Raw genomic sequence first — 13,327 nt, 5'->3', positions numbered from 1 at the left:
GCGTTTCCCCAAGCCGACACATGGAGCTTCGATCTCATTAACAATGGTCGATCTATCAACTGTATTCATTTAATGAAGGATTCAGCTAATCCGTTTTGTGTATGGACATGTGCCACAGGATGTTCCACACTCACCCCCATGGACATACAATAATCATTAAACGCTTGGGATGTGAATTCACCAGCATTGTCTAGACGTATAGTCTTAAGTGGGAAATCTGGAAAAATGTGCTCTTAGTCTTATAATTTGAGCCAACAGCCTAGCAAATGCTAGGTTCCTTGTGGATAACAAGCAAACGTGTGACCATCTAGTTGATGCATCGATCATAACCATAAAATATCTAAATGTCCCACAAGATGGGTGTATTGGTCCACATATATCACCTTGTATCCTTTCCAGAAAGTTTAAAGTCTCTCTTGTGCCTTTTACTGGTGATGGCCTTATGATAAGTTTCCCTTGTGCACATGCTATACAAGTGAGATGTTTAAGGATAACTTTTTCTCTCTTTAAGAGTGTGCCCATTCAAATTCTTAATCAATTTACGCATCATGTTCGAACCCGGGTGGCCTAGCCGGTCATGCCATAGAGTGAACTGTTCATTGAACATTTTGTGCTTTGCCAAGTTAGCTTCTATCATGTTAATCTTAGCATGGTATAAACCAGTGGCTAGTGCAGGTATAGTCTCTAGGACCTTCTTATGTCCTTTCACAATTTCTGTAATGTATAGGAATTCTTTATTTCCTTCACCCTTGGTTTCGATATGATAACCATTCAATCTAATGTCTTTAAAGCTCAATAAACTTCTTTTAGAGCTGGGTGAGTACAAGGCATCACTTAGTTCAATATGTGTGCCATTAGGTAATAATATGTGAGCTTGGCCGTAGCCTTCTATTAAGCTTGCTATACCCGCAATTGTACTAACATTGGCACTTTTCATTATGAGGTTTATGAAAAATCTTTTATCCTTCAAGATTGTGTGGCTGGATCCACTGTCCACCACTAGTACACTCATATCCTCGGCCATTTCTATATAAAACAACATTTTGTGTTTTGATTTAATAAGACAATCAATTATAAAATAAAATCTTTGAATTTAAACCAAAAATAATTATCCAATACATAAACCGAAAATTAAATCATGAAGGCATAGAAATTAAACCAAATCCATAATTAAAATTAGTTATCTTCCTTAAAACAGTTGGAAGTCTCATAGGCTAGTGAATCATCATTCTCATGGTCAAAATTCTCTTCAGCATCGAGATGCACACAGTTGGCTTCTGGGTTCTTCTTCAAGACCTCTTGATATGCATCAATAAGATGTTTGGGTGTTCTGCAATTCTTGGCCCAGTGGTTAGACATACCACATCGGTGACAAATCGATTTAGCCTTGGATTGTGGTTTAAAGGATCCACGGCCCCTACCACCACGGCCTCTACCACCACGGCCGTAACCATCAAAGCGGCTAGCTTGGCCTCCTCGACCACCACGTCCTCTGCCACCACGGCCATGGCCGTAGTGTCTTTCTCTGTGGATATAGTTGGTCTCCTTAGGCTCCTTAAGCTCTTTAGGCTCTACAACATTTTTCTTTGCCAAATCAACCTTGTGTGCTTCTGGTAATGGGGCTGTACTAGGAGGTCTCATAGCACTATTCATCAGCAACAGCTCATTATTCTGCTCAGCTAGCAGTAAACAATGGATAAGATCCCCATAGTTGTCAAAACCCTTTTGCCGGTATTGTTGCTGAAGGACTATGTTGTGAGTGCTAAAAGTAGACAATTTCTTCTCTAGCAGCTCCTTTTCTGTTACTTCAGTACCACACAACCTAAGGAGTGAGACAATCCTAAAAAGCTCAGAGTTATACTCATCCACGGATTTGTAGTCCTGGATCCTTAGGTTTTTCCAATCAAACTCAGCCTTTGGTAGGAGCACCGTCTTTTGGTATCCGTATCTGCGTTTAAGCTCTATCCAAAGACTAAGAGGATCTTCTATGAAGAGATACTGATTCTTGAGACTCTCAGCAAGGTGATGGTGTATGTGCTGAATGGCCTTGTACTTTTACTTGTCAGAACAGTCATTATCTTCTTCGATGCATTCGAACAACTCCTTTGACTTCAGATGGATCTTAGTGTCCAATGCCCATTGCAAGTAGTTGTCTCTAGAAGCATTCAGGATACCATACACTAGATTCTTGAGCCTTGCCATCTGCATAAAACAGAAATAGACAACCGATCATTAGCATGCGATAGATATTTGAGACCGAACCATGCAATCAATCAATAGGTCATGCGGTATTTGAGACCGAACCATGCCATCAAATTAAACTCAGGTCATGCGGTATTTAAGACCAAACCATGCCTTGCCTCTACTCATAATTTCGGTTTAATTCATGCACACAAAGACAACAAAACAGATAGATGATGCATGCAACAATTTCCTTATTACTAGATAGAATTTCCTTTTCTTAAGTTTTACTTTTCCAATTAGGATTTTAGTAAATACTGTTCTAGGCTTTTAGAGAATTAATTTAGGAGTTTATCCTAATCAATGTTTTGATCTTAAATCCGAAATTTTAAGTTTTAGTTTCTTAAGATTTTAACAAAAGTTTTTAAGATTAATCGGATTCAATCCTAGAACAACAAAGCTAATTGTTTCTTATAATTTTAGGATAATTACCATTTATTAGATTTGGAAGTTTTAACAGCCTAAGAACAAGTCTATGTGTTCAACTTTTTAGGGTTCATGCAGCCGAGATTTTACAAGAACAAATTATGCTCTAATCGATTCTATAACATCCTATACATGATCCGCTTTTCTTATGATGCATGAACAATCAAGCAATAACAAACAACCAAGTTTTTAATCATGATTAATAGGTTCAATTTACAATCAAACTATGCAACCCTAAGCAACAAGATATCCGATTTTAAGTTTTAAAGTTATAGGGTTTTAGCATAAGACTTGTTTGTTGATTGTCTACTTTGTAGTTTTAGGGTTCCAATAAGTCTATTAGCTCAAATTCGATTCATATGTTCTAAGGAGGTTTTGATCTTATTTACCTTCACTGATTAGGGGTCTGACTGGATATGAACCGGGAGCTAAAGACCTCGGTCGTACCTCTCTCTCTCGATCACGAACCTCGGACAGGACCAAACAGCACCCGATCACGAACACGATCAGGAACCGGATCTCTCGGACAGTTGACGAATTGCGAACCTCGGACAGAACTCGGATGAGCAAGGATCGATCGCCGATAGAAGCTTCGAACAAGGGAAGGAGGCGACGGCTTTTAGGGTTTTAGGGTAAGGGTTTTTCTCAGCTGGACTTAGAGTCTATCGTGCTGATAACGTGTTGTAAACTAGAAGATTCAAAGGCTGAAATCTCTTGTTCTTATTATTGATAAATCGAATGGAGGTTACATATATATAGTAGAGACAAAGTCTAAAACCTAAACCGACTAGGACTTAGTATTGTGGCCGATGGGCCTTAGGACATAAACACTTAAGGGGCCGGTTATAGAAGTCCACTCCAAGTGTTTTACAACAAACAAAGAAATTTTAGTGATCCTTTATTTCCAATTTCCCCTTCAAATTTTAAACATAGCAATCTATAACTTTTTTAGTAACGATGACTAGATTTCACTTTCCATATATTGGGTTGCATTTAAAAGAGTTTTTTTGCTTGAGAATTTGTTAAAAATATCCTTTTCAAAAATACCCTTTTTTGGCCATTTTTATTTTTGCTCTCTTTTAATTTTAATGACCATTTTACCCTTACATGAAAAATATTTTATTCAACAGAAAGAAAAATAAAATTTTCCCGCCAAAATTTTTTACAAGGTTTTAAAAAGATTTTGTAAGGCATAAACCTTATAAAAACCTTATAAAAGCCTTATAAACACCTTGTAAACACGTTTACAAGATTTTAAAAGAGTTTTAAAAGGTTTTTTAAACATCTTGTAAACGCTTTTACAAGATTTTATAAGGTTTTTAAAAAGTTTTCAAAATGTTTTTTAAAAGGTTTTTAAACACCTTGTAAACACTTTTATAAGGTTTTTAAAAGCGTTTATAAGGTTTTTAAAATCGTTCACAGTGTTTTTTTAATGTATAAATTTCAAATTTTTGGCGAGAATTTTTTTATTTTATTTTGGTGACTGTACATTTTTGTTGTCATTCAAATAAAAGGTAACTAATCTAGGTGATCAATCTAGCTTAAGCTTTAAGAACAACAATAGATGAAGAACAATAAGATCAATCCCAAATCTAACAAACCTAGCATCAATTAATCATAGAAACCCTTCTCAAACCCTAAACCCAGAAACTACTCAGACATGGAAAAACAGAAACAGCAAATCAAAGATGAATAAGACATAATTGAACTGCAAAAGAATAGAAAATAGGGTTTAGAAATCTTCTCCAAAGTGTCAAGAATGATAAGAGATCTTCTCCCTAAGCTCTCAGTCTCAGAAAAATAAAGCTTATGTCTCTGGAGGCCGAGCCTCTAACTTAAATATCAAAATAAAATTCTAAAAGTCGGTTTAAAACGAATAAGGAAAAGTTGTTTCGGGTACGGGACTGGTCGATCCCGAATGCGGATCAGCCGATCCTGGATGCTTTTCTCTGTTTGCTCCATCTGCTTGCTATTTCGATCAGTCTTCACCAAATTGGCTTCAGATGCCTGTCTTTATCCCCAAAATACTCAGTTTCCTTCCAAAATAACCTAGAACCTGTACAGACTCTCAAAAGATTAAAAAGACTCTAAAAACACACTTGGACCTAATAAAAGACTCAAAACAAATGTAAAAACTATGGTTAAAAACCTATAAAATATAGACACATCAATAGTTTTACATTTTGCATTTCATTATTGTCTTTAAGTTGTTAGAAAAGCAAACCATAATCATATCTGGCTTGACTTGAGTTAGTGTTTACATTTTAATACTTGAGGTTTCAATTCCCTTATGGATTGACATCTCTTATATTTCAATATCATAAGAGAATTGAAACATATCGCATTCTACCTGATCATCTTAGCCTAAGTCTAGTTTGCATGTTATCATACATTCAGTCATAGGTTAAGCAAACAAAATTACAAGTTTTAACCAAGAAGAAGCTTTCTATCAAGGTAACCCTAGAACCCGACCATCTCCAGTACCTTACAATGTCTATGAAGATTGGGAACTTGCCCCACGTCATCACCAAAGTCGTTTCCAAACACCTTACCCAAGGAGAGCCAAAACCAATTTAAACCACATAAGTGCTGCACGCATCTGGAAATTCTGCTTGGTTGAAACGTCATATGCTGTAGTACCATGATCCCATAACATTTTTAGCTCATATATCAACGGTTGCAGAAACACATCAAGAGATCTCTTTGGATGATCTGGACCGGGAACAAAAATCGAAAGGAAAAGAAACTCTCGACACATGCACAAAGATGGCGGTAAGTTATAAGGTGTTACGATTACTGGCCACAACGAATATTGCCTTCCATGCTTTCCAAATGGGTTGAAACCATCTGTAGATAATCCTATGTACACGTTTCTTGGCTCATACGCAAAATCTGGATACACAGATTGGAAATGCCTCCATGCTTCTGCATCTGAAGGATGCGTAATCTCTCCGTTTGATCTATGTTCTGCGTGCCATCTCATTGGACCAGCCGTACGCTCAGATTGATATAATTGCTTCAGCCTTTCTGTGATCGGTAAATACCACATCCGCTTATATGGAACTGGAACCCTACCGCTTGTTTCCTGATATCTTGGTTTTTGACAAAATCGACACCTTGTCCTATCTTCGTCTTCTCTCCAATAGATCATGCAATTATCTTCGCATACATCTATCATTTGATACGGCAAACCAAGACCGGCGACCAATTTCTGAATCTCGTAATATGTACCTGGAAAATGATTATCTTCAGGCAAAATGTCTTTCACAAAATCTGTTATCGCATCCACACATTCCTCAGCCAAATTGTAGTCCGTCTTTATGGTCATCAATCTGCTTGCAGATGATAAAGCCGAATGACCTTCCCTACAACCTTCATATAACGGCTGCTTAGCTGCGTCCAACATAGAAAAAAACTTGCATGCCTCTGCATTAGGTTCCTCTAACCTATCAACATTTTGACCCATCGATTGCATGTTTTCCCTATATGCATCATTCACCATCTCAACAGTACCCACACCATAATCTACTTCTGTTCTAGGTTCCTCTACGCTATCAACAATATATGGTTCGCTAGAACTAATATACTCTGGTCTTTCACCATGGAGAAACCAAATTTTGTAACCCGGCATAAAACCATTCAAATAAAGATGACCCCATACTAAATCAATCCTAATATTGTGAGAATTCCGGCAAATCGAACATGGACATTTCAACTTACGGGTTTGAAGAACGATCGGTTGTTGACATGCCAACTCCATAAACTCGCCTACACCACGAGCATACTCATCATTCAATAAATTTGATTCTGGATCAAGCATCGGTCCGTCCATCCACGATCGAAAATAAGAAGAAGAAGAAGACATTTTTTGTATTTTCTGGAAAAAATGAGGGAGAGTATGAAAAGGAGTGGTTCGCTTTTATAGAAAAAGTAAATTTCGTATCCGTCAGTAATCCGTCAGTAATTTTGAAATTTCAACGGCTATACAACGGCTACATTAACAGATATATTTACCGACAAATTTCCGACTGATATTTATTTAACTTGTCAGAAATCCGTCGGAAAGCGAATAATCAAAACGGCTATAATAACGGATAAGTTTACGGACGGCTTTCTGACGGCTGTAAATTAATTCCCATCGGAAATCTGTCGGAAATCGTAATCTGACGGTAGTGGTTTGTCAGTAATCCGTCGGAAATGTTGACAGATTACTGACGGACTATGTTTGTCGGTAAATTTCCGACGGAAAACTGACAAACTCTTAAGGCGTCAGAAAGCTGTCAGTATACCGTCGGTAATTACCGACAGAATGTTGACCGTCAGAAATTCCGTCAGTTATGACCTTGTTTTCTTGTAGTGGAAGCCTGATTTTATTTGACTTTCCCACCAAGTTTTTCAAGATAATTCTCATGAGACTACACAACAAAAATCTGAGAAAGAAAGACTAGAGAACCTAATAATACAATTGGCAGATCTTCAAGATGAGAGTATGAAGATGCTACATGAGAAGATTGAGGAAGCCAATTTTGTTCTTTCGGGAAAAATGGATGACATTGCTGTTAAAGTTAGAAGCATAGAGGAGCTAAGATCTAAAACTGAAGAAGCCATGGAGAGGAAGCTCTATTTCTTGAAGAAGAACAAAATCAAAATTCAAAAGAGATACAAGAAAACACTAAGGATATTAGCGATTGCAACATGAGGATTAACACCTTGGAGAGCCATTGCTATAACAATTCTGAAGCCATTCTTAACAAGACCCTCAACCTGTGCAGCCATATATGGAGAAGTATGAAGTACGAGCTAAGAAAACCAAAACCAAAGTAGAAGAGATTGGTAACCGATTCAATACCTTGGAAGACACTCTATGAAGAGTTCACTAGCTTCTTGTCCTACTACGTGAGTCTAACATTGGAGCTAGACAAGTTACCATTAAAAAGAGAATCGAGTCTCTTGAAGAGAATCTTGAGAGCTCAATCTCATGTGTTGATGGACACAACAAAGAAGAAAACTCCAATCGATGGAGAAAAGGAAGGAAGACAAAAGGAAATCCTTGACGAAAAAGGAAAACATTCATGTTTCCTTTTAGAAAAGGGAAATTTTGGTCTTATAAAAAAACAAGAGAGAACCCTACTCCTCCTCAAAAACCACGACTTGGGATTATACGCCCTTTTTTTGTGTTAGTTACCGTCTACAAAAACATGAAAATTAAAAGTCAACAAAAACCCTAATGCAACAAAAGATAAGCACGACCGATTGCATCAATAATACTTATATGATTATATCAAGTCAATAATACTTATATGATTCAAATAATTACGACACAAGCTTTCTCAGACTCTTAAAACATAAGACCAAACCATAAGTTTATAAATCATAACAAAACATAAGATTGACATCATGAAATAGACTACAAGAACACTTCAATGATATAATCATACAATTCTACTCTAATTAGAAGACAAACTTTATCTTAGAAAAAAAACTTTAACAAAAAGAAAGACGTGTGTAAGAAAAAAAAAAAAAAATCAACAGTGTCCAGGAAAAGAAGACAATGAAATAAATGAGAATAAGGTAGAAATGGTTATTTTTTTTGTCAATGAACGTGCCATCTTTCCGGGTGTGGGTCTGTCACACCACCGTAGTTGCTGGTGGTGCTACTACGCCAGCCTCGACTCCCTAAAAGTACAAACATTGAGTGAATAATAAAAACTAAAAGAAACTAGATGGAATGTCAAAGTTCACAAACCATGTCATAAACAACTCGGGAATGTTTTTTAGCTCCTGAGACATGGCGGTGAGAGCCTAATCCATCAGGATTAGAATTACAATTCTTTGAATTTCTTTCACTTCTCTTCTTAGCTGGCTCTATCTCCCAATTTTGTTTCATACCGTTCCAGTCTGCTTTGCTAATGTACTCTGGTTTTTTTCCCATTTATCTTCCGCTTGCTTATAAGGTTTCCAATGGACTTTTTAAATTCCTCTTCCCAACAGAGGAGAACCATATCATGATGCTCGTTACTCCAATAATATTTTTGCTACAAAAAAAAAATATAGATATTAATAATAATTGAACTTTCACTAATAATTATATAGATGCAATAAAATACAAAACCTGTAAATCATACCACAAAACTAGCCCACCAAGAATCCTTCTTACTCAATGGGACCATACCATAATTCCACCATGGTCCCCAAAAGTCAGACTGATATGTTGCAACTATGTCTTTCTGGATGCAATCATGTACGTCGAACCTCTGATAATGCAAAGAAACCCCATTAAGCTCCATTAAGTCAGATTCTGATCATGCAGAATCGATCAAATTATCTTAGCTAATAATATGGGATGAAGCTCCAATGATGAGCAAACATTGTTTTGAGATAATAAATGAGAACATTTGAGATATTGTGCGATAGAAAGATGATAAACCTTTTGTTGGTGAGGTCATCGTTTTTGGTGGTGACTTTAGACATTTTTGCATGTGATTGTTGGTGCTGAGACAGAGGAGACTAATTTGGCTTCTTTAAATTCGTCATACTTATGGCGTAGCTGCAAAGCTCTAAGACTTACTAAAAACATGAGGCTATTAAGAGTAACTGATCCAAAGAAAGCACAAGATATCGAAGAATTCTCGAAATGGATCCTAGATATTGGAGATGGGAAATCAATTAACCTTTATTCAGGAGAGGTGAATATTTATATACCAGAAAAGTTACTTATTACAGATGTGGACAATCCTATAGAGGCTATAATGAAGGCTGTATACGGCGAAGAGTAGTTTAAGAAGAAATATGCATCGTTCTTACAAAAAAGAGTCATATACTAAGTCAACCAAATCAAGACGTCGACATGATAAACGAGTTCATGCTCACTAATTTGGAAGGTATTTTCTTTTGACAACGAGTGATTTTATTAGTATATAATTTAGGGTATAATTTATGGATATAATCAAAGTTAGTAATTAAGAATTAATCATATTATTGCGGAAAAGTCTTATCTTATCGCAGATAACATTGAACCGGCTGATGAGACCAAAGCAAATATAATGGTTTATTCACAGGAATCAAGTAAGGTTTTGATCTTTCCTTATTGGTTAATTTTTATTCAATGTTTTCTATTTTTTTTTATTTTTTTATTTGCTCTCTAATTGCTTTAAACAATTTTTAAGACCCAATAAACACAATACATTTAACTCACACATTAAAATAATTTTATAACTGAAAATAAAATAAATTATGCATTAATCATATTCCACCACTCAATTTTATTCAAACACAGTAAATTACTATTGTAACTCCATAATTCTAAATGTAACTTTCATCATTTCTTATCGTATAAATAAGCATTCTCTCAATCTCTCATTCTCTCATATTTGCATTCTTTTACTATCCCATTTGCATAGTTAAATTTAAATTCACATATGTTGGTTTTAACAAAAAAATCAACTTTATTTGAGAAATAGATGTTCCTATTCATTTTTAAATGATAAATGTGTAACATAATATATATAAGCATTTTGTCTAGAAATTACAAATTCCATTTCCATTGCTTAACTCCATGGTTAAACTATAATATATGTTGTCCTATTTGTATGAACAACAACGTACTTATTTAATATATTTAAAAGAGAAGATGATTAATCGAAATAAACATTTCTCTAAATTTTATAATTCAATCACTACAAGATATACGGCTTTTTATGTCAGTTTTTTCAATACCTCACGTCGGTAATAAACCGACTTAAATATATACACATCGGTTACGAAAGCGACGGAACTTTCATCGACGTAAAAAAAATTTACGTCGGATTTCAAACCGGCGTTATGTTTAGCGACGAAAATTTAGCGTCAATTGTTGAAATAGTAACGTCAGTTAACATCCGACACTATCCAATCATTGATTATATACTGTTATTTATTATATTGTATCAAATAAACATAAAATTCAATTTAAATTAAACTTTGAAACAGCAACTGATCCATATAAAATTTAATTAATAATAAATGTAGTTTGTACATAAAAACATCAATATCATGGCTGTAAAACAAAAAAAAAAATCATGGAAAATACAAAATACATAACATAATTAAAACTGGAGCCTTGCTATTTGTCTGAATTCTGAAGCTTAAAAAACAGCAACACGGTGTGCAGCTCTTCCAAATTCAAACCAGAGCTCTTGTAAGATCTGAAATCAATCATAAAAACAGTCTTATAATTAAATCATGAGCAGCTTAAGAATCAAACCAAATCCAAAATGCAATTCTGATTTCATGAGCACTTTAAGAAGTAATGATAACTTGCTCTATCATACTATTTATTGCTTTAAATGAAAACATATAAATAAAAGGACAATACTAATACATATCTCATGAAATAAACATATGCCTAAAGGTTATAGAACACTGGTACCTTTTTACGGAGAAGGTTGGCTTCATAGAAGTTTCACGCAGATGCAGAGACCAACGAAAATCACCATGCTACAATGTTCAACGATTCAACAACGACCATAGAAAATATAAGATCATCCCATCTCCAACACCTATATCAACCAATTTCTAGCTCAGTTCCTCATGCTAATACAATACTATATGTACCTTGGAAAACGCCACGCTTAGCCTCCCAGTGTGCATGACATATGTGTCCTATGAGTTCATCAAACAAAAAGAACACAATATTCCCTGCCAAGCAGACTGAGGCTTCGTAAGTATGTGAATGATCTCACAAGATTGAATCAGTGTGAGTGTAATTATTACTTTGAAAAACCTTTTGATTGAAGTTTATAAAATCATATATGAAAACTAAAATATTATGTCACTTCAAATTTGGAAGGAAACACTTGTTATTTCCTTTTTTAAAAAGTCAAGACACATATAAAATTTTATTAATATTTAACTCACTTTAAAGGCATAAAAGGTCATTTAACTCAAAAATAACTTCTATCCAATAATTCCATACATTCCTCCCACAAAAATAATAATATATATATATATGTTCAAGATTATATTTAAATATTACAGAATTTTTTAGTTAGCTAAACTTATAGTCACATATATACAATATATATACATAAGAATTTATATTACTTATTAACACCATAATTGGACCCATTATTTGCTTAACTCAAAATTGGTTTCAAAGCCAACTAAAGAAAAACAGAAACGATTTTATTGATATTAGACCAAAAGATGGGCATACAAACATAATCACTTACACAGAAGATAATTATTTTTTAAAAATAACTTATTATTGCAACATTAACGTATGAAGAGTTTACATAAGCAGTTAATTAGAAAATCTAAAATACAATAAATTTATTGAGGACAATATCAGTCAATGATAAGATTGGATCCTCAAAAGCAAAAAACAACATCCTCATAATTCATAAAAAATAAACGCCACAATTGTACACATTTAAATGAAATGGTATAAAGATATATTGTATAAATACAAGTGACTGTAAAGCCCATATATGCCTAATTAAAACGAAATAATACAAACGAGAAAACAAAAAAAATCAAAAAAAAAAAACAACAAAGTGTCAACTACACCACAATCCACGCGTTGCGTGGAGAAGCACCTAGTTCTTGAACAATAATAAGGTTTCGAGATTGCCTCATCATAATGTGGTATTCAAGGTAGGTGCTCCGATAATGTTGCTTCGGAACCTAGATCCAAAGAAAGGTTTGTGTAATGGTAAAAGGCTTTAGAGTACACAATTAGTTAAACACGTGATTGAAGCAGAGATTATAAATGACCGCATTGACGAGAAGATAGTTATGATACCGAGAATATTTCTTATCTCGCCTCAGACTAAAATTTAGTCCATTTTAGAATGAGACGACAACAATTTCCACTGAATCTTGCCTTTACAATGCCATAAACAAGAGCCAAGAGCAAACGCTATATTCTTACCGAGACCGGTGTTTTCACATGAGCAAACGCTATATTCTTACCGAAAATTCTCATCAATTACGATTAAGGGAAGCCTAGCTAAAAAGACAACGCGTAAGGTAATTTACAAGACAATTTACCAAAACATTTAAGTCTGATAGTTGGTTTTTTTATTAAGTTAAATTTATTTGGTTTTCTTTAAAATAAATTATTTAAGATACAATATTTTGTTATTTAAACTACAATATTTTGTTACTGAAATCGTTTTTGGTTGAAAACATACAATTCATAAATGGGATTGATATACTAATTTAAATTATTTGAAAAGAACGCTTATATTTACTAAATTATCTAATTTGAAATAAATTTGTATCATTAAATCATTAATTTATAAAACTATTAACATTCCGTGCAAAAATCAAACACCAAAGCCCAGAAACTAAAAACCAGTGGCGGCTTAACTAGGTGGGCGGGCAGTGCGACCGTCCCGGGTACATAAATTAAAGGGGCATATACGTATAAGAAAAGAGGCACAAAAAAATTTTTGTAAGTTAAAAAGGCACAAAAAAACTAGAAAGGGACAAAAAAAAAATTTGTAAGCTAAAAGATACACAACAAAAAAACTTTGTAAGCTAAAAAGAGGCACAAAAAAAAATTTGTAAACTAAAGAGGCACACAAAAAAAAACTTTTTGAGCTAGAAAGAGGCACAAAAAAGAAATTTATAAACTAGAAAGTGGCACAAAAAAAAAGTCATATGAACCAAAGAGACC

At 34.4% G+C, this 13,327-nt stretch overlaps 1 protein-coding gene and 1 long non-coding RNA gene across 2 annotated transcripts; both read right to left on the bottom strand.

Moving 5' to 3' along the window:
* LOC104733500 lies at window positions 5,216-6,532 on the bottom strand. Its single transcript, XM_010453074.1, has one exon. It carries the CDS (start codon window positions 6,530-6,532, stop codon window positions 5,216-5,218), a length of 1,317 nt encoding a protein of 438 aa, XP_010451376.1.
* LOC104731672 lies at window positions 10,682-11,385 on the bottom strand. The gene is made up of 3 exons (XR_758637.2): window positions 11,260-11,385; window positions 11,075-11,142; window positions 10,682-10,850 (listed from the first exon to the last, which is right to left on the bottom strand). It is a non-coding gene; the product is annotated as an uncharacterized LOC104731672 (long non-coding RNA).

This window comes from Camelina sativa, chromosome 12, assembly GCF_000633955.1.
Source record: "Camelina sativa cultivar DH55 chromosome 12, Cs, whole genome shotgun sequence".
NCBI lineage: Eukaryota > Viridiplantae > Streptophyta > Magnoliopsida > Brassicales > Brassicaceae > Camelina > Camelina sativa.
The sequence above is the reverse complement of the archived record's forward strand: the minus strand, read 5'-3'. Positions and strand labels throughout refer to the sequence as shown.